The 26,589-nt window shown below is 36.5% G+C and overlaps 1 protein-coding gene and 1 pseudogene across 1 annotated transcript; one reads left to right on the top strand and one right to left on the bottom strand.

Annotated features, from left to right (window-relative positions):
- The first annotated feature begins 2,111 nt into the window (after positions 1–2,111).
- Positions 2,112–26,265, top strand: TAF1A (TATA-box binding protein associated factor, RNA polymerase I subunit A). Its single transcript, XM_044674964.1, has 9 exons — positions 2,112–2,232; positions 5,169–5,338; positions 7,501–7,614; positions 9,470–9,668; positions 15,647–15,777; positions 19,204–19,362; positions 22,623–22,689; positions 23,839–23,962; positions 26,061–26,265. The coding sequence occupies exons 1-9, from the start codon at positions 2,112–2,114 to the stop codon at positions 26,263–26,265; spliced, it is 1,290 nt and encodes a 429-aa protein (XP_044530899.1).
- Positions 2,802–3,111, bottom strand: LOC123244526 (annotated as a pseudogene).
- Positions 26,266–26,589: the final 324 nt, after the last annotated feature.

The raw sequence follows: 26,589 nt of genomic DNA, 5'->3' as shown, positions 1-26,589 counted from the left end.
TTTCTGACCACTGATAGAGACTTTGAATGCAAGCAGACTAGCATAGGAACAGCATAGGTTAAAAAGGAAGAACCTTCCATAAGCCTGTGAACCCTGGGCTCAGATCTGAGAGAGACTTGAAACCACTCTGTGCTTTAGGTTAGGGCAAATCCTAATTCTCTTGATCCTGACCCCCTTCCCTTTGAACATGTTATTTTAAAAAACCGTCAGTTAATATTATGCAGTTAGATCATCGTTGTATGGGTGAAGGGGACCTTAAGGGAGAAAGGGTTCCTTAGGGGATAAGGCTCTCAGTAACCTCAAGTTAGGCCGAATATGGAGGTGTCTGCCATTGCCTCCTCCCACACAGGGGCTGCACAGGGGGAGATAAGAAGGAAAGTTCAGGCATAAGCAAAGACCTGAACAAAAGCCAATCTTCAATTCCTTTTGTGTCTTTAACCTGGACAGACCTCTGCATTCCCATTTCCTTCACCCTGCTCCAGTGGGACAGAGCAAGCACAGCCATAGCCTCTCTATCAACAAAAGGGGTTTTTCTCCTGAGAAACTAGTCTACTAGTCAAATCGCTTTTGACTAGAATCAACCAACATCTCCTAGGAGGGCCCCCTTTTCTGTTAGAAACAACAAGCTATTCTGTCTAGCTCTCTGCTAGAGGGCTAGCTGGATAGAAGAAGCCATCAGATCCCTGATTAGTCAGTTAGGTTTGCTCTGAGGGTTAGCTAACCACACTCTTGGCTAACCACAGTAACACCATCCCAGGGCTTCCCTTTCTGATTTACCCCTTTGTAAGAGAGTTTTTTTTAACACTAGAAATTTTCATTTATACCTTTGCAGTCCTATTACCTAAAACAATGTCTTGTATATTGTAGGTATTTAATAAATGTTGAATTGCTTTATATGGAAGTTACTTTTTTATTTCAACTACTGCTCACAGTTCAGTTTTGTTTTAATCTAAAGGAAAAACTTCCAGGCACACTGAAATTTATGCTATATTTATTAGTATTTTTTAAAAAAAACACCTTTTTCTTTTTTACATTTGATCCTTTATTTTTTTCTTTTTCTTAAAAATTAATTAATTTAGATCTTTTCCCGTGATTACATGATTCATGTTCTTTCCCAGCTCTCTTCCCTTCTCCCTCCCATAGCCAATGAGCAATTCAACTGGGTTTTACATGCATCATTGATCAAGACCTGTTTCTATATCATTAATATTTGCAATAGAGTGATTATTTAGAGTCTACATCCCCAATTATATCCTCATCAAACCATGTGACCAAGGAAATGTTTTTTCTTCTGTGTTTCTACTCCCACAGTTCTTTCTCTGGATGTGGACAGAGTTCTTATAAGTTCCCTCAGAATTGTCCTGGATCATTGCATTGCTGCCAGTAGAGAAGTCCATTACATTTGATTGTGCCACAGTCTATTAGTCTCTGTGTACAATGTTCCCCTGGTTCTGCTCCTTTCACTCTGCATCAATTCCTGGAGGTCTTTCCAGTTCACATGGAATTCCTACAGTTCATTATTCCTTTTAGCACAATAGTATTCCATCACCAACAGATACTGCAATTTGTTCAGCAATTCCCCAATCAAAGGACACCCCCTCATTTTCCAATTTTTTTGCCACCACAAAAAGTGCAGCTATAAATAAATACTTTTCTACAGATATTTTTCCTTATCTCTTTGGGGTACAAACCCAGCAGTGCTATAGCTGGATCAAAAGGCAGATAGTCTTTTAAAGCCCTTTGGGCATAGTTCCAAATTGCCATCCAGAATGGTTGGATCAATTCACAACTCCACCAGCAGTGCATTAGTGTCCCAATTTTGCCACATCCTCTCCAACATTTTTTACTTTCTTTATTGTCATATTAGCCAGACTGCTAGGTTTGAGGTGGTACCTCAGAGTTGTTTTGATTGCATTTCTCTAAGAGATTTAGAACACTTTCATGTGCTTATTGATAGTTTTGATTTCTTTATCTGAAAACTGCCTATTCATGTCCCTTGCCCATTTATCAATTGGGGAATGACTTGAAAAAAATCCTTTTCTTAATGAAATCCAGAAAGTTGTAAATTTATGTACAGAGGTTATAATTATTCTTCTTCATTTGGAGTAGATATGGATTCTTTCAGTGAGGAATTGATGAGGCCTGTGGAAGAGGATGATCAAGTAGAAGCATCAGTAGGCTCTGGTCCAGAAATATATTTACCTTGGCTCTCTCAGCATGTCCAGAGTACAGGTAAGTGGAAGTAACCAATGAGAAGACTATGCAAAATTGAAAAACAAATATAGTAATTTGAGCTTTCTGATTGTTTGGATTCTAGATAAGTTTACCATTTTATGAGGATTTCCTTATAAATTTTGTTCTTCCACTTGAAGTGGGCCTAATGTCCTCTTACAGTTCTAGGGAAGTATACTTCCCTATACTATATATAGTATATTGTATAAATTCTTAACTCTGGCTTAAAGGAAATTGGATTGGGAGTCAGGCAGAAGACTTAGCTTCTAGATCTTATGCTACCAAATGCTGTCAGTGTGAACTTGGGCAGATAACTATATTTTTGTTTCTTAGCTCCTTCATGTATAAATTGGGGAGCTTAAACTAACTGATTTTTTTGTAGTTTAGTTTTTATTTCATAATAATAAACTTAACTTTATTGTTTAGCTAGACTAGTGGAAGGAAAAGAGAAATGAAATCCAAAGAGAATTATAGCAAATGAGATCATAAGGATTATGAGAGTAGATGAGGTTTCCAGGTGCTCTTTTCAGCCACAGAGGAATGATTTGATAGTTAAGACAAAAACAAATTTAAAATATTCCTAAGATTTGGCCTCAGTCTGTAGTGGTGATCTTTTTGCTAGTCTTGCCATTCTTAGAACTGAAGCGTTCCATGACTTCCACTATATTCTTACATTCTTTTACTCGGTTAAAGACCATATACTTATCATCCAGCCAATTAATCAGCAATACAGCTGAAAAACTGAGAGCCAGTTGGTTTGAGCCCAGCATTTGCTATATATAAGAAGCCAAGAGCAGTGTGCTTTGGGATGAAGTTCCCATCAGAGATGGACTCGCCACCATTGCCATTATGGCCTATGAAGTCACCACTCAGGCACATGAACCTAGGAATGATTCTTTGACATAAGCTCTAGGCTTTAGGAAAGCAAATTTCAAAAATCTTGGGAATAATAGATATAAGCTTATTGTTTGTGATTCTAAAAATTAAAATGGCCCAAAGAAAATGTAAAGGACTGGAAGTTAATTGATTACTTGTCAGATAGGTCTTAATAGTGTTGTTTTTTTGGATTAGAAGTTGGAATAGATGACTATGGAAGTTCTCTCTAGCTCTCAAGTTATGTAATTTGATTACCCCCAAATTAAATTCTGACAGTCTCTAGCATCTTCAGAGATTCTGATATGGAAAAAAAAGGAAGACATATTTAAATGTATGTATAGGGAGCTGAGCTCAGAATTACAAAGACTGTCTCAAAGAAGGTGTATAACTGAAGAAAAATATAAGAGACTGACGCAGATTTATACAAATAATGTCAGAAATGTGAAAGATATAGCCAAAGCTGAAGCTTGCAAAGAGTCATCATGAAGACTTCTCAGGGTTATGCCAGACAAACTAAACAGGATGTACTGAAATAAGTGTATTGTTTGTGGCAAATGGTGTTAATGTTAAAAAAGGCAGAATAGGCAGAAAAATTCAACTATTTTATTTTATATTTTCCTAGAAGGAGAATGATCTTCATTCTGGAAAGGGTAGAATAAATGATTAAGAGGAAATTGGAGCCAAAGATAGTCAAAGAGATTGTAAGAGAATGCCTGGCTGGAGTAACTGAGCTTATCACCTGGTCCAGACAAATAATGTTCTGTGGTATTGAAACAAGATGCCAGTGAGATCAATGAAATGTTGTCAATAATCTTTGTAGATTCTTGGAGGATGAAAAAAGTGCTAGAAGACTGGAAATTGACAAATGTCCCAGTTTTCAAAAAGGAGAAAAAAATGGATTCTATAAACATTAGACTATTGATATAGTTGATATGTATCTACATTGCCCCAGAAGCCCCAGAATTTAGAGAGATTTATTAAATTTATGGTTTGTGCACACCTAGAAAGGAAGTGACCATTATTAGTATCTAGCATGGGTTCACTTAGAACAAGTCATGCCAGTGTAATCTTACTTATTTTCTTAATAGAATTGATAGGTAATTCTGTAGCCAGGGTATGTCATAATTTCATCAAAACATTTGATAAAGTTATCCTTGTGGACAAAAAGAAGAAAAATGTGCTTAAAAGGTATAGGCCAGTAGATTTGTAGTTGTTTGAGCAACTGTATCCCCCAAAATTTGATTGTACAGGACTGTGTATAGACAATTCAGATTGGTCCAGAATCTGATGTATTACCATAGCTCATCATCAGGGCTTTAGGCCCTGTCGTTATAAAAATTTAATAAGAAAAGTAATAAAACAGGGATGTGAACAGTTAGAGCTTGGTCAGATACTGAAGAAGCCATGGTTCTCCACTGCCTTTTTAGTCATTATCAGTCCTCTTGACTTTTGACTTGCTACTGAACTTTGATGACTGGAAAAGAAAGTGAGGCTGACAACTTTGTGCAACTTTGCCTTCCTTAAATCCAGTTTATGCTCAAGTCAAAAGGTATCACTAGTAGTGTCATTTTGGTCCTCTTCAAATATGAAGGCCAACAGTAGAAGTATTTGAAGCAAACATGTTTTCTGCCAAAGCACAGTGTAATGGATAGGTACTTGTAGGAAGTCAAGGAGAGCCAGTTCTATAGAGTCTTACATCTACCCCTGGAAATTAACTATGTGATCTTTGTACAAGTCACTTCACCTCTGAAGCTCATTTTCCTTATCTGTAAAATGGGATGGGGGATAGGACAAGATCATTCCAAGTCTACCTTTCTTTGATTCTGTGATAGTTTCATAAAAATCTAATGTTAGGTAAAATGTTAGGGATAATGGATAACTGGCTGAATTGTGTCTTATCAGTTTCCAGACCTAAGAAGAATGTAATTTTTAAAAAGTATTAATGATATTATTATGAAATAATCTTGGTCAATGCAGCCTTATATAGGGAATATCTATACTTACAAAATTAATTATTTCTTGCACTGTGGTGACTTTCTGCTTAACTTTATTTTTTAAAGTGAGTCGTGGTTGTAAGGGGACAAATTTTGCTCAGACAACAAGCATTTGTTTAAACTTCATACGGGAAGCCCTGCTGAAACATCAATGGCAACGAGCCTCTGAGTTCCTACAGTGTTATCTCCAGACCTTGGAGGATTTTAACAGCCAGAAACGGCAGGTGGCCCCAGAGGCAAGTGAGCAAATGATGGGAATGAGAGGGAGCCCAAGTTAATACTTCTCTTTTATTGAGAATGAGGAATTTTCTCAGGACTCAAGATTTTTAATCAAAATGTCTTTGTTAAATTTTAAAGATTATTTTAAATAAAAGCAACTTCTGAAGGTTGTGTGCATAGATGAAGGGAGGATCTTCCCTATATGTTTTTGTGTTTGTAATGAAGTAGAATTTAAAAAGTGATGGGATGGTTTGAATAAATAATTGTAAAATTTTCAAATCATCATGATTACCCTTCATTTGGAGACAAGTTGCCACCCATTGACTTCATAATTTCTGCTTCTTTTGGCTATAATTAATGAAATAATAAGTTATTTGTTTATTTGCAAATTGAATCTGTATTATCTTGAGCAAATGACTCCCTTTTTGGGCTATGATTTCTTTAATCTCTCCAAAAGAATAGTTCGACTAGAAAGTCTCTAAGGCTTAGCTGTAAAATTCTTTGATTCTGTGGTTCTGCCTTCTACAAATGAAATAAACATTCATTTCTGAATTGTGAAGAATGAGCATTTAGATTATGTCAAGAAAAAGGACCCATTCAGCAAATGTGGTGGGATTATTCTTGACTCATTCCACCAATTTATACTCTTTGACTAATCAGTTGCCACCTCTTGTTGATTCTATTTCCGCAGCATCTCTAAAATCCATCCTTTTTTTCCACCCAGAGAGCCCTAACCTTGGTTTTGTCCCTCATCTCCTCTCCCCTGGCCCATTGCAGCAGTTTCCTATTGGGCTTTTGGCTTCTAGCCTCTTCTCCAGGCCATTCTCAACATAATTGCAAAAGTGTCTTCCTTAAAGTAAAAATTTGACTGTCACCTCCTTCCCTGGAAATTTAATTGACTCCCTATTTCATTTAGGACAAAATTCAAAAAACAAAAATTCTTCAATGTGGCATTTAAAGCCCCCATAATTTGGTTGTAGCCACCCTTTCTAGGTTTATTATTGCACATCACTACTCTCACGCTTTTTGTGTTTCATCTAAAGAGGTCCCATAGGTATGACCTTCTATTTCCTGCCTATGTGCCAGGCTGGAAGATACTTCCTCCTCATCTTCCTCTCTGCCTCTTAGAATCCTACCTTTCTTCCTGCCTGCCTTATAATTTTCAGCTCACATGCCATCTCTTTTGGGCAGCCTTTCCTGATCCCCATAGTCGACAGTGCTCACTCTTTCCTCCTATTTCCAATTATATATTATTACACTTATCCATTTATATCTTCTATTTTGTCTTTATATCCCCAGCACCGGGATAGTTCCTTGTTGACAGCAAGTGTTTAAAAATGCTTGCTGGATTGGATTGCTTTTTTTTTTTGAAAGTGAGAGAGAGAGGTGGAGGTGGGGAAGGAGTATTTACTGTTTTCAGAGTTCTGTGATAAATGCTGGGGATATAAATAGGAAATCAAGACAGTATGTTCTCAAGAAGCTAACATTTTAATGGGGAGAAACAGCACATAAAGGAGGTTTCAGCTGTGAGTCAGATGGAAAGGCCAATGGTCCTTGGGACACAGAAGCAAAACAGAGGATAATAAATTTAATTTCACAATAAGATGGTTTAGCTTAATGTAGGAAAAAGCTTCCTAGTTAGAATTCTCAGAAAATAAAGTGGGCTATCATAATGTAATGAGTTCCTAGTGAACAAACAGGCTGGATGGCCACTTGTTGGGAATGTTATGGGAGATATCCATGCAGCTCACAGCAGATACCAAGACTATGTTTTAGAATTTCATTTATATCTTACTTGAAGTGAACATTATATGGTTAAATTAAGCCAAAGAAGGAAAGGGAAAAATAAAAGCAAAAATAAAGAAGCCCATCAGAAAGAAGAATCCTAAATCTTGGTGGCTAGAAATAACATAAAAGTAGGCTTAACTAAGTAAAGAGATAATTTTTATTGGTCTGATGATACCTTTTGCTGATAATTTTCCAAATTAAAATTTGGATTCACTCTAGGTGAGATTACTGGTCCCAGCTTTTTGGTAGTTTAATGTTTTTTAAAGTGCTGTTGTTTTTTTAAGGAAATGGTGAGGTTTAATGATAGTTTTCTCTGGTAGAAATCGAAACTGGAAAGAATTTAACATTTTGAATCTTATCTTTTCCTCTTTATCCTACATTTACTTGGCAGAACATTTGGAAATTGGGAAGTGAAATTTTATATCACCATCCCAAGAGTAATATTGAAACCTTCAGTGCCTTTGCTGACCGGATGAAAAATATCGGTGTCCAGAATTATTTAAAGGTAAGGAAAGACTTGTAGCATGGTAGGATCAACAATTTAGAGCTCAAAGGGTGTTTAGGAACCATCCAGTACTACTGTCTCATTTTACATATGGGGAAAGTGAGAGAGAGATTAAATGATTTGTCCAGGGTCACATATCTAGTAAAACAGGATTTAAACCCAGGTCTTTTGGACTTCCAAATGCAGTACTCTACCCACTGTACCATACTGACAATTGAGATCCCAGTGATGATGAAAAATTGATGGAAGGGGATGGGAAGGGATAGTGGAACCCCCTAAATGAATAAAAGGATGCTTCATGACGAGTGCCTATAAAACATCTACTACCCGACTTACTGTTTCTTTTTAGTTCTCTATACTATCCTCTCATGTTCTATGGCCTTTTCTGGCCTCTGAGTATTTTCAAAAGGAAAATAATGAGACTCTCATGTTTGAATTTCTCCCAGATTTCCAGAGAAGAATTTCAGAGAGAATGTGTTCTATAGTTGTGGTTATGTTATGTTATTCATTTTGTCATTCTCAATCATATTAATAATATTCCATCTTATTCATATGCCAGTAGAATTGTAATAAATGGAATTCTCAGGAGGCTATATTTTAAATTTTTTGAATATTTATTAATGACTGATCAAGATTTCTGACTAGCTATTGGACTCCCTCCATAGTCCAAACAGATGTCAAAACTTGAGCAGGCCTAAAAATGAGAGACTGAGTGTGAGTAGCCAGGCAACCAGGTTAGGCCAGAGAGAACAGAGGCTTAAGTGTAAGTAGGCTGGGCAAAAAAAAAAAAGAAAAAAGGCAAGAAAGGGCCAAAAAAGAGCTTGACTTCCTTTCCCTGTACATCTTGTATAGTCCTTAAGACATCATCATCCAGTCCTTTCCCAGAACATCCTAAGAGATTTCTGATTGGAAAACAGGTATGTAGGAAGTGGCCTCAGAGGCCTCACCACTTCATCACAAGAATAAGTGGGTCTCAGGAGCTTTCCTCTTCACAATTGACTGGACCACCTTGGGGGCTAGAGTTTATTTCATTATTGAGTTTTTGTTTATAGATAAAAGAATAGATTTCTACCTTGCCTGTAAAAGATCTAAGCAAAAGAAGGGAGGACCCAACCCAATTTCATAGTCTGGGGAAAAACTTTTCATGCTTTAAAATCAAACTATTTTGGGGGTTCAGTGAGGGAAACCAATTCTACATCATAATTCAATATTAATTTTCCACAGAATGCAACCTCTGACAGGGCCTACCAGGCTAGAAAGTACAGACTTAATAGCTAACTGATTTCATGCCTCTCCTCCATGGACCAACCACGCTATTTTTGGACAGGTTCATCACCAAGTTGACTGCAGGGTGTTTTCTGCCCCAACAACACCAAAAGATCATCTATGAAGTTATAAGGGTTAACCATCTCTGCCAGTGAATGGGAGACAAAAAAGATTATAAATCAAGCCTCAAAATAGTGAACTTGTATTTCATATTGTTTCATGAACATCAATCTTGTCTTCTACTAGATTTAAGTTTCTTAAAATCAGGGGCCATTTCTCAACCTTTTTTATATATTCCCACAGTTCCTGTGTCTCATCTTATAATTTCCTTGATGTAGAGAATTCCTTTAGGATTCTTTCTTCAGATTCCTGCTACCAAAGCAGGGATTGCATTAAAATTAACATTCTTGAGAGTGTTGCCTTTATGGGATGATGTGATTTGCTGGTGTCATAAAGTCAGTGTGTGCCAGATGTTGGACTTGGAACCATGCATTGCTGATTCTGAAGCTACCTTTTTATTCCCTATTCTTTTCTGCCTTTCATATTTGGAATCCATGACCCAGCATTGTTTGTTTTTTTTTACTTGTAGATCTCTTTACAACATGCATTATACCTTCTGCATAAGGGAATGGTTGAGGATGCTTACAGAAACCTAAACCAGGCAGAAAGCTGGAGATATGGTGAAATGTCTGCTTCCCAAGAAAAATTAATTAAACTTATTCAGGCATACAGAGGACTTTTGGATTATTACACGTGGTCTAAAAAGAGGACCGAACTGTCCAGATTTGGTGAGTAAACTTTAGGCTTTACTTGATATCTAGGAGTACAGAGGACATTGTGAGATTATTTTATTCATCTTTAGACTTTATTTGTATATTGCAGAGAAAGGAAAACCTCTAGCAAAGGAAATTTCATCATTTCCTTTGGTATAATTTCTAGTATCTCAAAATTGTCCTAGTTGGGAATCTCTTTGGCATCTATATTTGGCATCCATATGCCAATTCATTGGCATCCATAAAATGATCAGTTGCTTTTTAAAAAATTTAATTGCTATTAATAGTTTCAAAATTGGTTTGTCATTTATGTAGTAGTGACTTATAGATTTTATGGATTATAGACTTATGGATTTTCCTTCATGCAAATTTTTAATGGACCCCATTTTGTTCATTTTGTAAGACTAATACAAGTAAATGATAGTACCAGGTAAATTGTGTCAAATCCAACTGATTTTCCTGCAATTCAACCCTTTCCATGCTTTTGCACCAACATTTCCATTTTCATTCAAGTATGATTATAACCATTTTCTACCACTGCTGGCATGTGAAACTTATATCCCAACTTTTCCTTTCAAACTGATAGCTCTTCATAATCTTATTACTGACTGTCATACCCTCAAGCTTCTAGGTTTATATTCTTAGGACTTATTTTGATTTTAGTTTTGAGTCCACTGCTAGTTATCAATCCTTTTGGCAGTTTCTTTCTTTAAAGCCTTCTATTATTCCTGAGCTGCTAATCCTTAACTCTTTTTTAAAAAATCCCTTATCTTCCATCTTAGAATCAATATTGTCTATTGGTTCCAAGGCAGAAGAGTGGCAAGGGCTAGGCAATGGGAGTTACTTGAGTTACAAGAATGACTTGCCCAGGGTCACACAGCTAAGAGGCGTCTAAGGCTAGATTTGAACCCAGGACCTCCCATCTCTGGGCCTGGATCTCTACTGACTCACCTGGCTTCCCCCTAATCCTTAACTCCTGAAGAGAGTCCACCATCTGATTTTTCTGCTGTTTCTGGGTTCCTAAGTGTCCCTGGAGAAAGTCATGAAATCCAATTGATTCACCTGCTATAAATTTATAATGCTTAACCACAGCTGAGTCCTTATTGCTATTTGGAAATCCTTCCATAAAATTTCATAAATTCATAAAATCTGTATTCCTAGAATGATTTGCAAATTTTTTTCTTCTGTTCTCCGGCTCCCAAGTATACCTGTAATAGTTAGGACAAATGACTTCATTTCCTATTGGGCAGATTGCAGCCATCTGATAGGATCTCTTTCAACTCTAGACTCACAATCCCAAAATTTCAGAGTTGGAAGGCATCTCTGGGGTCATCTGATCCAACTCATACTTGAAAAAAATCCTCTGTACAATATATTTGATAAGTAGATGTCTAACTAGTGTCCTCCATTGAATAGGAACCTGCTATTTCTTGAGGTGTCCTTTTGCACTTTTGGATAGCTATCTTTTAGGAAGTTTTCTCTTACATCATGCCTAAATTTGTTTCTGGGCATCTTCTACCCACTTCTCTTGGTTTTGCCTTTTGATGTCAAAAAGAACAAATCTAATCTCTCTTACAGTTATGCGAAGAGCCCGCTCTTTGCTCGGGGGTCTCTGGAGGTAGGTTGGCGTGGCAAAATGAAGTGAAAACGAGCCAGAGTGCAAGTGATATTGCAGAGGCTGTTCTCTGATGCCATCTGCTGATTTTTATTTTTATACCCTTTTTTCTTTGTGATCTCATATGGGTTTTGATTTTCTCATACATTAAAAGTCACATTAACTTCTGAAATATCTATCATATGATTGGCATTTACTAATTGTGATTAAACAAAGAAGCAAGCTTGTCAAAAATTATTCATTACGGAATGGCTTAGTTGGAACTTTATTATTTTCAGCCATCATTTCCTAGCTAAGCATAATGGTTGATTATATTTTAACTAATTAGATCATGCATATTCTTACTTTATGCTATTCAGACACCTGTCATTAATAAAGAAGATAGTTATGGTAGTTGATTACATCAAAGAAGATACAATAATATCAGTTTGGTCCAAATATTGTTTCAATTAGTCTTTAATTTTTCACTATTTGTCAAAGGTAAGTTTGCTGTTCTTTCTGCTACAGATTTAATAAAAATGCAGTTCTGGAAGGGTGATTCTGTGCTAATTTGTCATTCCCGTGTTTTCCTTGTAATTCACTATTTCCTTGATCAGTGGGAGTTTCGGAGCAAATTCTGGCCAAGTACATTCTTGCTGGGGAATTTAGAAACTTGCATTAACTCACTAACAATTGGTTTATTGCAGGGATGATTCTAGGGAAAGTTTCTGTATTGTGGGGGTTTGTTTAGGGGTTTTATTTTGGGATAGTGAGTGGTCTGTGACTATGGTTGTTCTTGCCATGAACCCGTATTGTTTTTCTGTGTCTCCCTGGGGTTGAATAAGGACACTGATGTTAATAGTTTCAGTAAAAGGGAATGCTAGTGAGAAAAGAGTCATATAGGGGAAATTGAGTGAGAAATATCCATCCTTCTGACACCTGCTTTGCGGGTTCCATAGCTCATGCAGGCTGTGTGAATGTCATGAACTTTGATGGCTTCCTGCATAGTTGTTCACCTACCTGGAAGATAACATGTTCCTCCTAACCTCTTCCAAGTCATCTTCAGGTTAAATACCCCAAATTTTTTCAACTGGCCTTTATTTTGTTTACCCTTGAGATCTTTCATCATCCTAGATACTTTTCAGCTTATTAATGTTCTTCCTAAATGACAGTCAAAACTGAACCCAGCACACCAAATGTGGTCTGATTAGAGCAAAGTTTCTTAGCATTTTCACCTCCTTATTCCTGGAAGCTTTCGTAGATACTGTCACACTATTGAGCCATTGAGATTGTAGGTGATTAAAACCCCCTGGATCTTTTTTAAATGAACATTTTCCTTTCTCTCTCTCCACATCTCTCTCCTTCCTTTCTTAGAGCAGAGAGGGGAGGCTTCAGTTATATCATCCGTAAAACAGAGGTGATGTTTGCTCTGTCTACTTCACAGGTTATTAGAAAAGTATTTTATGATTCTTAAAATACTGTATAAATATGAGTAATTTTGTTTTTACTACTCTAATTATTTGTGTCATATGTGGGGCAGTTAGGTGACTCAGTGGATAAAGAGCCAGACCTGGAGATGGGAAGTCCTGGGTTCAAATGTAACCTCAAACATTTCTTATTTATCCCAGGGCAAGACACTTAACCCCCACTGCCTAGCCCTTATTGCTCTTCTGCTTTGGAATAGCCTGACTGTAAGGGTTTAAAAAAAGTTATGTTTGAATTTAGAGGTTTATATTCAGGAAATCTTTCCTCATTAAATAAATAAACAAATAAATAAACAGACAAATACATACATACATACATACATATATATATATATATATACATACACATATAAATAAATATACACAAACATAAATAAATAAATAAATAAATGTGTATATATATATATATATATATATATATATATATAAACAAACTCAACATTGATTCCTTTATTTCATGTTGATGTTGAATTGATGCTATTTATTGTCAAGTTGCTGATTATGTGAGTGCTCCATTTTCCTATTTGGTTTATAAATTCTTCATGACAGGGACTCTAGTAAAATGTTCTGCCCACATAACCTTTTATGCCCAGGAAATACTCAGTAACTTATAAATGATTAGGATCACATTTTAAGTCAATATTTCATTTTCTTATTCTTTTCTGTATAAAAAAAACAAGTAAATATTTAACAGCTGATAGCTTTGCAAAAGCAAAGAAAAAAGTTAGCAAAAGGTATATATAGCTTTTCAGATTTTTTTTTAAACTTCAAATGACTGCCTTAGAAAGCATAGGCAGAAAGCTTCATATAATTAGCAAAGAAATAAACCACTTGACCATATAAATATAGTTTGGTAATTGTTCTTGACTTCCGTGGCTTTGAACCAATTGTGTTTTGCAGTATCTGGCTATATGGGATCTCTTTTTAAAATACTTGCCTTCTGTCTTAGAATCAATATTAATGGATATATTTGAGAGTATTTGATGGCAAGGGGAGGAAAGACTTGGTGTGAGTGCCTGTCAGCTCCCCTTTCAATATATCACTATTACTTTAACAATGGAGGAGTTTTCTCCATGATGACTAATCAGAGAAAGGAGCCAGCACTGATGGCTTGAGGGAAGACTTTCCTAGCTGGTAACGTGGGTAGTATCTGGCTGGATAAGCATAGACCCTCCCCAGGCAGAAGCCTCCCCGCTGGGTAAAGCCGGCATCACAGGGGGACTTGCTCAGAATGGAGTCTGGCCTGAGCAGCTCTCTCAGACTTCTTTCCCCTCTCTGTCTCTTGAAAATAACTTCTCCTTTTATCTGACTTCAAACTGTTTATTAAGGTGAATTAAGGTAGTTGAAGATGGGGAGGATGGAGGTAATCAGGAAAACCCTAAAAGTCTAAATCCATAAGGTCCTTCCCCCTGGCCAGCCCAAAATGGCTGAAACCAGAGGTTTACCTTCCCTTCCCCTTAAATCTTATTTCTACCTATGATCTGTGCTATTGGAAATAAGGTAGGGCCCTTCTGTAAGGCAGGTATGGTTGAGCCCTTGGGCTCTGCTCCTAGAGTCCCAGACCTCTCAGGGATCAGGAGATCTCAATCTCCGTTAGATGGTATTAGATGCTGACAGGAACACCAGGCTTTGGGGAGTGACTGTCCAAGAAACTCTTTGGATCAGCTCTCAAATTGGTCACTGAGTGAGCTTGTCTCCTCCTCTCACCTTGAGATCCTTGATCAAAAGCCCTTCCTTCAGGATTCTTCCTTCCCACAATGCCTTGCTCTCCTCCAACCAATAGTCCATGTCAGTCAGCCAGCTTTCAACATTCTAAAAGGTTGCTTTCCCCAACCTGCCTTTACAGTGTTCCTGCCAAGGCAGAAGAGCAATAAGAGCCAGGCAATTGGAGTTAAGTGACTTGCCCAGGGTCACACAGCTAGGAAGTATCTGAAGTCAGATTTGAACCCAGGACTTCCTGACTCCAGGCCTGAGCTCTATCTGCTGAGACATTTAACTGCCTCTGGCTGCATGGAATCTCATTTTTGCATCATACCACCCATCTCACAGACTAATAATCTTCTTTCTCTACTCCTCTGGACTTGTCACTCTTTATCATTCTTCAGCTGCTCCCTATTGCTTGCTCAAGTCCCAAGTCCTTAGTCTGACATTTAAGACCCTTTGTCACAGGATTCAAGCTTATCTTTGTAGTCGTAGCTCCTCGTACTTCCTGTAGCACATTCTGTACTTCTGCAAAGCCCAGGCTACTCACCATGCATGGCCCAGCTTCTTCCAGCTCTCTGCTTGCTCATGTTATCCCCCAGGTCTGGAATTTCTACCCTGTTGTCTGTTTCCTCCCTCTTGCCACCACCCCCTCTCTGCTTAACTGAAATCTTTTCTTTCAAGACCTACTTCAAGTATCGTTTCTTTTATGAATCCTTCTCTGTCCTCCATCCCCATATGAAAATAGCTTTTCCTTCCTCAAACCTTGACTAGTCCTGTGTGCTCATTCCCTCTCTTAGGGACTCACAATGATCTGTTTTGTATTTTAGTTATGTGTATTTTATATGCCTCCTGCTAGATTGCAAACTTCAGTAGCTCAGGGACAGTGTCTTACTTACCTGTATGTCATCCTTTGTACCTGGCATAGAGCTTGACAAATGGTAGTTAAATTTGGTATTCAATTTTTAACTCTATCCTAGTCAAAAGATATGTAGATCACCTATCATTTTTCATTTTTCATGTCACTTCTTAGTCTGCTGTTTTCCCCCCAAACCACACTGCCAAATCTCCGTAGGCACTGGCTAAGTTCTGGTACTAAGAGACACTTGCTTCCCTTTTTTTTTTGGTGGGGGGTGGAGGTTTGAGGGATGCTGGTCCCTGAGAGCTTTTGCTTCTAGGTGACCAAATAACTTTGAAATTCAATTTTTGGACAGATATGGATGGTTTTGCCACCAATGCAGCAACCCAGGACATGCACAGCTACTTCCGACAGGCATCAGTAAATCTTCATGAGATCATTAAAATCCCTGGAATATGGGACCCTTTTGTAAAGAGTTATGTAGAGGTAAGCAGATTACTCAAAGTTTAATTGGTTCTTCCTTCACTTTTAAAGTATATTTAAAAAATTATATTCAAAGACTTTCCTTAATCTTTAATAGCTCAGAAGGAAGATTATATTAAAAAAATCCTTGAATATGAATTTTTTTAAACCCTGACTTTCTGCCTTAGAACCCATACATAGTATGGGTTCTAAGGCAGAAGAGCAGTAAGGGTTAGGCAATGGGAGTTAAGTGACTTGCCCAGGGTCACACAGATAGGAAATGTCTGAGGCCAGATTTGAACCTAGGATCTCCCCTCTCTAGGTGTGGCTCTCAATCCACTGTGCTACTCAGCTGCCCCCATGAATGGTTATTTTACTAATATGCTATGAACATTGTGCATTCACTTTCACTGATTATTTATTTATTTTTGAGACCTTTATTATATATCTTTATTTTTTTAAGTTTAAAATTTTTTTTGTTTAATTAATTTAGAATATTTTTCCATGGTTACACGAATCATGTTCTCTCCATCCCTCTTTTCTTCCCCCTCCCATAGCCAACACACAATTCAACTGGGTTTTACATGTATCATTGATCAAGACCTAATTCCATATTGATATTTGCAATAGAGTGATTATTTAGAGTCTACATCCCCAATCATATCCCCATTGAACTATGTGATCAAGGAAATACTTTTTTCTTCTGTGTTTCTACTCCCACAGTTCTTTTTCTGGATGTGGATAGTGTTCTTTCTCATAAGTTCCCTCAGAATTGTCCTGGATCATTGCATTACTGCTAGTAGAGAAGTCCATTACATTTGATTGTGCCACAGTGTATTATTAGTCTCTGTGTACAGTGTTCCCCTGGTTCTGTTCCTTTCACTCTGCATCAATTCCTGGAGGTCTTTCCAGTTCACATGGAATTCCTCCAGTTCATTATTCCTTTCAGCACAATATTATTCCATCACCATCAGATACCACAATTTGTTCAGCAATTCCCCATTCGAAGGACATCCCCTCATTTTCCAAGTTTTTGCCACCACAAAGAGTATGGCTATGAATATTTTTGTACACGTATTTACTTTATGTCTTTAAATTGATACCAACTATTGGTTTCAAGGCAGAAGAGAAATAAGGGCTAGGTAACTGGAGTTAAATGATTTTCCCAAGGTCATATAGCTAGAAACTGTCTGAGGTCATATTTGAACCTAGGACCCCCTATTTCTAGGCCTTTATCCAGTGAACCACCAGCTGCCCCTGATAATTGATTTTTTTTACCAAATATTTAGAATGGAGTAGGAATCCTTTTTTCCCCTCTCTTGGTTATCAAGACTCAGTGGTGAAATTGTATGCCAATTCATAGGAACATAGAGTTAGAACTGGAATGAAACTTAGAAATAATAATAATAATACAGTAACCTCACTTTACAGATGAGAAAACTAAATACAGTTAAATAATGTGCCCACAGTTATATAGATACTGCTGAACTGGGATTTTAAACCTTGGCCCTTGAACTCCAAATTCAGGATGCTATCCAATGCATTATGACACATTCCAATTCTTCATTACTATTAGAGAGCCCAAAAGAAAGCAGATTTTTTAATACCTTGCAGTCTGTAGCATTAGTTAAAATTTAAAAAGATCTGAAAAAAGGTCATATAATAAGGAAAAAGACTTGTACAAAAATATTTATAGATGAAGCTCTTTGTGATGGCAAAAAATTGGAAAATGAGGGGGTGTCCTTCGGTTGGGGAATGGCTGAACAAATTGTGGTATCTGATGGTGATGGAATACTATTATGCTGGAGGGAATAAAGAACTGGAGGAATTCCACGTGAACTGGAAAGACCTCCAGGAATTGATGCAGAGCAAAAGGAGCAGAACCAGAGCACTGTACACTGTAGCACAATCGTATGTAATGGACTTCTGTACTAGCAGCAATGCGATGATCCAGGACAATCCAAGGAACTTGGGAGAAAGAATGCTATCCAGAGAAAGAACTGTGGGAGCAGAAATGCAGAAGAAAAACATAGGATTGACCATGCAGTGCGATAGGGTTTTGATGTTAAAGGATCGCTCTACTGCATATATGAATAACATGGAAATTGGTTTGTTTGTTTTTTGTTTTTTAGGCAATGGGGGTCAAGTGACTTGCCCAGGGTCAAACAGCTGGGAAGTGTCTGAGGCCAGATTTGAACCTAGGACCTCCCATCTCTAGGTCTGGCTCTCAATCCACTGAGCTACCCTGGAAATAGGTTTTGAACAATGATACATGTATAACCCAGAGAGGAACTGCTTGTCAGCTCTAGGAGGGGGGAGGAAGAAGGGAGTGAGGAAACATGAATCACATAACTATGAAAAAATATTTTATATAAAAAATAGAATTATGATGAATTACAATGCTTGACTGAGTTATGTCAGCACTCTGAGATAGTCATGGTTAATTTTCAGTGGTTTGATGCTGACCTTTCCCTACTTATTTGTTGGTGAAGGGTTGTGACACCATGGTTAATCATTTAAGTGCAAAAGGGTACTTGGTACTGAGTTACTTGGCAGCAAGGTCTGAAGATGGTGATGAGCTGAGCAAATTACTCATTAGGTGCAAAACTCACAAATGTTACTGATCCCATTGTGATAATTATGGCATTTGTAAAGCCACCGGGCAGTTATCCACACCACACATAGTGGACAATGAACCAGGAACCTGGGTGGAAGCTGGGACCCTTAAAAAGAATGTGTATTCTTGCAGTTCTCTCTTTTGGCTTGGGAATGAGTTTTTGAATGTGGATGTATTGCTTTGAAGTTCTTCACTCCTTAACAACTGGTGATGAAGAGCGTGGGGTGTGGAATCAGTTAAAGTCTAGCCTCAGATACTTACTAGCTTTATATAATGAACTTAACTGCTTTTTGCCTTAGTTTCCTCAAACTGTCAAATGGGGATGGCAATAACAGCACCTACCTGCAAGAGTTGATATGAGGATAAAATGAGGTAATATTTGTAAAAAGTGCTAAGCACAGTACCTAGGACATAGTAGGTGCTATATAAATCCTTATTCCCTTCCTTTCCTCCCCTTAAGAATTCCAATGGAAATTTTGGGACCTTATGCTACAACCTATTGCTGGCAGTTCTTACCATCTTTCCTAGTGATAAAATAGTACTTGAAATGAATGGAAATTATATTGTTGGTTAAGGTTTTAGTGTAACATTCTCTTATCAGAAAGGAAGCTTTTATAGAGTAAAAGTCCAATGAAAGCAAAATTTGCAACTTTTTCTGCTCCCTGTACTATATTCCATTTCTGTGTTTAATGTGCCCAAATGAAACAAGTAAGTATGCTGTGGTCTTTTACTAAGTCAGTAATGAAGTCTTCAGAAATCTAATTAACTTTGCTGTTGGAGATATGTCCTTAATGTTTTTGACTTGGCCTGTTGGTACTTTCATTTCTTTATAGATGCTAGAATTCTACGGAGATCAAGATGGAGCCAGACAGGTGCTCATTGATTATGCATATGATAACAACTTTCCATCTAATCCAAATGCTCATATCTACTTATACAAATTTCTGAAGAAAGAAAAGACACCAGAAGATAAATTGATTAATGTACTTAAGGTATGACATTTTAAAGTCTCAATTAGATTTTGAATATTGATAAAAATTCTTAAGTAGAAGTTTTTATTTGTTTTTGCTAAAAGATGTTAATAAAAATTTGTATTCAAATTTTATTCAGCATATGATATTCTTAATATAAAGTCTTAAAATACAAGTGAAAGGTAAGTGTACTTTTTCTTCTGTACCTCCCTCATAGTAAACACCTATAATTAATTCTCACTCTGAAAGTAGGAGCCTGAGGATGAGGAGAGAAATCTTTTATGATAGTTGGCATAGCAGTCATTACAAGTGGTCCCCAACTTGCATAGGATCAGCCTGAATATGAATGAAAACCAAGGAAATTTGTCCTATCACAGGGACCACAAAAATGTCCCTTTCCTTCTAGTTTTTGCTGTTTAAAATTTCCTTTTTAATTTCCTCTCACCTGAACGTGAATCTCCACACCAACTGTGGCCTCTACTTCCCTCCTTTCCTATTCTAGTCCAAGGAATATATGCAGTTGTCTGAAGTGGTGATTGCAAAGACAAGGATGAAGCAACACATTGGGACTCTTACTCATTATTTTATCCCTTCTACCAGAGCCTTAGCAATAGTCTGAACACAGAAATCTCAGTCCCTCTCTATCTCCCCTATTCCATTTCCAAGATCTCCCCACAGTGGTTTTGTGTTTGCTCTTATGACAAAATATTTAGGGAACTCAATGAGTCTGTGTATATACCCATTGCTCCACTATTATCACTTATAGACAACACCTTTGTCTTCCCCTTTATGGCAGGGTTTCTTTTCTTGCCCAGGTTTTCTTTTCTTGAACTTGTTTTTAAAAAAAGAAATTGATAACTATTTCAATATAATTGGTTTCCTTTATAATGCTATATATTTTATACATTTAAAAACATTATTTTGAGATGAAATACCATAGGCTTCTTCAAACTTCCAAAGGCCATAATATAAAAAAGTTAATAATCCACGTTAAAGAGTCTAACAGAAAAATTAAAATAGACAGTTGTAGGGATAATATGCTATTGAACTTTTTTGTCCTTTGATGTCTTTAGAAGACTTACAAAGCAATAAGTACTTTGCTTCAGGGACAGGAGATTAAAGAACTAAGAATATATCCTGTTTGGTCATTGGCCAGGGGAAGAGAAAAACCCTGTTTGAAACCAACAAACAGATGAAGACTGTGGAAAGCCAAATAGATCTCTGGTGTTCTCAAAAGAAATAATATCATGGAGTCTTCTTGGATTCAGAAGGGCTCCCAGGGATTTCTTGTAGCAGAAAGACCTGGCTTATGAGGCTGATAAGTCAGTGAAATCATATAAATATAGTTTGCTTAGATTTTTGGAAAACTATTTGGCAAAGTCTCTGCTATTTTTATGAGAAAAAGAGATATAGGTTTGCATTATATACTAATTCTGTTATGTAGATTCAGAACTTATTGAACAGTCGGGCCTCAAAGAATATTGATTAGTGGCTTGATAATAACTTATAAGGAGGACTGTTGAGGTGGCCCCATAGTTTTACTTTTGGCTCTATACTAGTTATTATTTTTATCAATGACTCAGTTAAAGGATATACTTAACAAATTAGTAATAACACAAAACTTTAATGGTAAAAGGATAGCTAATATGCTGCATTTTAGAGGCAAGATTTTTTTTAAACAATATATATCAGTCTTATTTAATTGATTTCTTCACATTCATTCCCCTTTTTAGGCTTTCTAAATTTATTGCCATGCCTAGTACTTAGTTGCTTTCTACATCCTGAATGTTGGTCTTTGTAGCCACCTGGTGGCACCAAAAATCAACTTTTTTATAGGGTACAAACTATCTCTTAGCAAATTGTTTTTTTAAGAATTAGAATCTCAGTTAACTTTTTTTGTGTTATTTTCCCAAATCCATGAGGCTAACATAACTGACTTTCTTAATAACTGGTCAAATTGCGTTGTGTTTCTTAAAAAAAAAATGCCTTTAATGATATTAGATATACTTCCTTTAACAGATTTTTAAAAAGACAAACTAATAATTGACTGCATTGTGATCTGAAAAGTTCCTTGAAAATGTGGGACTAAGTCAACCTATCAAGAAAAAAATGAAATTATTACAAGTATATTATAATGAGAAAAGTGGTATTTTGACTTGAAATTCTAGTTTTTCATATGCAGTGTATATAATACCACTATGTAGTTTATACACATTTGACTGTGCACCTATATTGGTATGGTGCTTTACAGTTTTTCAAAGTGACTTTATGTATGTTATTTAATTCTCACACTAATCCCATGAAGTAGAGCAGAAATTTTTATCTCCATGTGAAAAATAACCTCCCTGAGCTTCAGTTTCTTTAAGTAATTTGCCTAAGGGCAAGTAGGTGAATGTATATCAGAATGAATGGATGAACAAATGAATGAGCAATTATTAGTAATATAATAATAGTTTTTATATAGTGCTTTTAGACTTACTCAATGCTTTACAAAAGTTACCTCATTTTATCCTCACAACTCTGGGAAGTAGGTATTTATCCCCATTTTACAGATGAGAAAAAAAGTAAGCCAATTTAGGCCTTTCTGACCCCAGGTCCAGCCTCTATCTGGAGCACCACCCAACTGACAACTGATTAGGCCCCTATTATGGGTTAGGCAGTATGCTTTTGCTTCCTGTTTGTGTTCCTTCTTACCAAGCCAGGCTGCTTATGTTAAGGGCCATTCTAATCCTTTCAGAACATCTTGTATTTCTCAGCAAATTGGTTATTAAATGTTTAAGGAACTAAACACCTGGCAACAAAGGCATTGTGCTTTTGCAGAAACATCCCCCAGACAAAGTCCTTACATTTACTCTTCTGGGAAATTTCATTTTAAGTGACTGTTGCATAATTTCTTATAATTGATAGCTATTACAAATTAAACTAGATTAATTTTTTACCTTGAAAAATTTTTGTCTATTGTTTTCATCAGTATTGATTAAAAAAAAAAAAGAAATGAGGAAATAATGTGATTTTGGAAACCAACTGGATTATTCTGTTGGTAAAAATAAACCAAACTGCTTCATTTTCCTCAGGAAAGATTTTTGCAAAATTGTAAAGGACACACTTGAGCAGCCAAAACAAGATGGAAGCAAAACATCTTCAAGTTTTGTTTTTGTTTTTGTTTTTCAGAGAAAAAAATGTTTGTTGAAGATGAGGGGGAAAATACTTTGAAATGAGATGAAATCTTAGAAATTGCCTGCTGATGTGATAATAACAATAAGTACCATTCTGTTTTTCAGATTTTGCACCAGATTGTTCCTTCTCATAAGATTATGCTAGAATTTCACATGTTACTTAGAAAGTCAAGTAAGTCATTTTAGTATATATCTTCCTTCCTTTGTGTAAACAAACTGTAGCCTGTCCAGATTTTTGCTAGGGTCAGTCAAAGGGCAATGAAGGAAATGACTGCAGTTATTTTTCAATTTATATAATCTATCCATTATAATTATTACTAAGATCATTTTCAGTGATTAAAAAGATATGCTTCTTAATGAAAAGAAACATTAAGTCATTTCCAAGCACAAACTATTTCTGGGGTCTCTCTAAAGCTGAAGACCTCCATTGCATAGGAAGAAAGCCCATCATCTGTTACCTGTAGTACATTCCTAAGGAATGTTGTCCTCTTTCATATTGTACTTGACTTTTGACCTTTCCATTAATCATTAATTCTTCTATCTAAACGGGTAGGGAAAGGAGAGAAACAAAATCCTGGGCAACTTAGGAATAAAGTTAATAGAGGAGGTTGAACATTTGGCTCATGTTTAGATTTCAGAACTACATGTGATTATCCATTATTTTCTGTCACCCTGACAGTATTATGCTCTCCTTTCTGTATTACCAAGAATAAGAATTTTGTGTTGAGTTGTTTTTTCAGTAATGAGAATTTATAGGCATCAAATCCACAGCATTGGCTTTATTAGAAGCAAACTAACCAGCTTAATTAACCATGCACAAACACATACAAAATCATGTACCAAACAATGCTTAGTGTACAATGCATTACTCTTTTTTTAAAATTTTAATTAAGAATATTTTTCCATGGTTACATTATTCATGATCTTCCCCTCATCCCTCCCTTCCTCCCTCTCAGGGCTGACAAGCAGTTCCACTGGGTTATACATGTGTCATTGTTCAGAACCTATTTTCATGTTGTTCATATTTGCAATAGAGTGATCTTTTAACATCAAAACCCTAATCATATCCCCATCGAACCACGTAATCAATCATATATTTTTCTTCTGCGTTTCTGCTCCCACATTTCTTTTTCTCTGGATGTGGATAGCATTCTTTCTTATAAGTTCCTCTGGATTGTCGGGAATCATTGCATACAATGCATTATTCTGAGCTTTGACCTAGACCAGAATAATTAGTAGCCAGCAGAAACCCAATAACTAATTTTTGAGCCTCTCTCAGTTCAATGCTATATGTTAACTTGACCTCCTATGACCATTGCAGAGAAAGAAGAACATCAGAAATTGGGGCTAGAAGTTATATTTTCAGTCTTGGATTTTTCTGGTTGCACAGAGAACATAACTGCTTGGAGCTACCTGGCAAAGTACCTGAAACAAATAGTAAAGGAGTAAGTATGAAGCATCTTACATGACTGAGGCAGTGGAAACCCAATACCCCAAGATTCTGGTTAGCCCCAATGCTGCAGAAAGAGTATCTTGTCAATTTTAATATGAGTCCCTTATTTCTTATATTTTCTATGCCAGCATTTTAACCTCTCTTCAGGGCCTGTCAGCTCTATGAAGTACAAAGCCAGAAGCTGAAAGGTCATTTGTTCATTTTTACAAGATGTCTAGGGATTGCCATGTTATCCAACTGAATATGTCATCCTAGCAGGATACTGCCTTGGCCATTGAAATATCTATTTTGAGTTTAGTGAATAAGGACTGGTTTGTGAGCACTCTAGTTTTATGTCTGCATATTGTAAGGAATTGATTTATTATGTGAATAGTAATATCTTTCCATAATTCCTAAAAGTTTTGGAGGAGAGAAAAGATCTTGCTAATAGTATAATTTTTTTCATCTTCCTGCATGACTCTTACCTTAGTAGAGGGTGTCCCCCTGATATCTCTGACTATGTTCATTTGGTGGAATATTCAGAAAAATGGGCTTCCTCCTGTCTTTTTGACTTTTTTTTTCCTTTTGTTATATGTCAGTAGGTGAATAGGAAGAAGAATAACCTGGATAGTTTTTCCCCCTTTGTAGAGTAGTTTTAAAAAACATACCTTGGTGGCACAGTAAATAGAACACCAGGCCTGGAATTGGGAGAGCCTGGATTCAAATCTGGCCTCAGACACTTCCTAACTGTGTGATCCTGAACAAGTCACTTAACACTATTTTCCTAACCATTCCTTTTCTGTCTTAAGAATTGTTATTAAGACAAAGTGAAGCCGTCCAGTGGCTCCACGAAGGCCCCTGGTGGGTAGGACACTCAGAAAGAGGAACCAGGGACTGAGAGAATGGGTTATGGGTTAAGGACTAATGGAAAGAGAACATAAGATGAGAATAAAGACACACAAAGAAAGTTCTGGCATAAGTAGTCAGACAGTGAGCAAGCTCTGGTGGAAAAGAGCTTCCATGGTTAGGAGCTCTGATGGTCAAGAGCTTCCATGGTTCAGAGCTTCACTGGGATGAATCTCTGATGGTAAAGAGCTTAACCCTTAGCTGACATACTCCTCTTTTATTGGGGTTACAACAGTATAGGGGGAAGGGAAAAGACAACTGATACATTGGCACTATGAGGTAATCATCAGGAAATACAAACTGTTGGAACCTAACACAATAGGTAGAGCTAATGCTCAGGAAATCCATATGGCCTAAGGTCTTGGTACATATATTAATTGATTGTTATTGGTAAAATAAAGAGACTAAGATAACTGACCAGTCTTCTGGAGTGTAGCCTGAGGGAAGGGCTAGGAATTGGCAAGGTTGAGGTTCAATTTAACTCAAGGTTACAGAAATTAATCATAAGCAATACAAGAGTCAGCTTTTTGAGTGCTTCTAAAATAATATCAAAATTAATAATCTTGGACTCCTATAGAAAGTAAGAGTTTGAAAAAACAAAAAGCATATCTATTATATTTTTGTGAAAAGAAAGACTTTTGAGTTTGTGAGAAGAAGAAAATTTTTTTCTGGAATTTGTCTTTAGTGATCAGATAATTACTTGGTTTTGGACATTTAACCAAATGTTCAAATGTTGATTCTTTGAGGACTAAATACAGTTTTTATATTTATATTTATATTCATATATACAATGTATTATATGATATAATATATAATATATCATATTATATATTAAAATAGCTGATTCTTTGGTAAAGTGTGGTGTGTTGAGTCACTACATAAAACTAAGATATTATAAACCTCAGGTATGTTAGATTGCTTGCCTTCAAAAGTCAAACCATTTATCTTGTGTTTTTTGTTACATCGAATACTGATTAAGATGGTAGATCTCATGAGCATCTATACTTAATAAATAAGGTTTCAGAGTAAAATTTTTCCAAGTGGATGAATGAAAAAAATAAAGAAGTTGGGTGGAGAATAAATAAAAAATAATTTACTTCCACGATATTCTCCTTCATATGTGGTGCTAATACTCTTCATAGATTTTAATAAAGTTAGTCTGCTTTCCAACCCTACACTACCTCTCTCCATTTTTCTCCATTTAGAAAGCACATAGACTGGATTCAGGAGGTGTGGAGTTCTAGAAAGGACTGGTGGCCCACATTTCACTTTAGTTACTATCTGGCGAAAAAGAATTGGAAAGAAAATAAGATCTTGGCAGTGAAAAAAGCTTTCACATCTGGAATACTACTGGGAAAGGGTATGTGCTTTTTACTTCTCTATGTCAAGTATGCCCCTGGAAGAATATAAGGGGTTACTGCTGATCTAAACTTTCAAGAATATCTATCTGTGTAGTTGCTTTAACTGAAATTATTTAGAGGGCAGAGGCGTATAAGTTTGAATCAACTAGTTATATAATACTTTAGAGATTAATAAACAGATGGTGTTGGGCACAATGTATTGTAAATACATGATCTTTTGCCCTCAATAAATCAGGATGGGGAGGTGGTTAGAGATTCTGAGCCTGTGATTAGATAGTATGCTTAGCAAGAATCATTAGTGATCAGATCCACCAGTTTGGGGATTGCCATGTTTAACTTGTAATACTGTTCGTTGGCTTAAAGTATTTTTAGC

This window comes from Gracilinanus agilis, chromosome 4 (assembly GCF_016433145.1).
Source record: "Gracilinanus agilis isolate LMUSP501 chromosome 4, AgileGrace, whole genome shotgun sequence".
NCBI classification, from domain to species: Eukaryota; Metazoa; Chordata; class Mammalia; order Didelphimorphia; family Didelphidae; genus Gracilinanus; species Gracilinanus agilis.
Note: the sequence above shows the minus strand (reverse complement) of the source record. Positions and strands in the feature narration are given on the sequence as shown.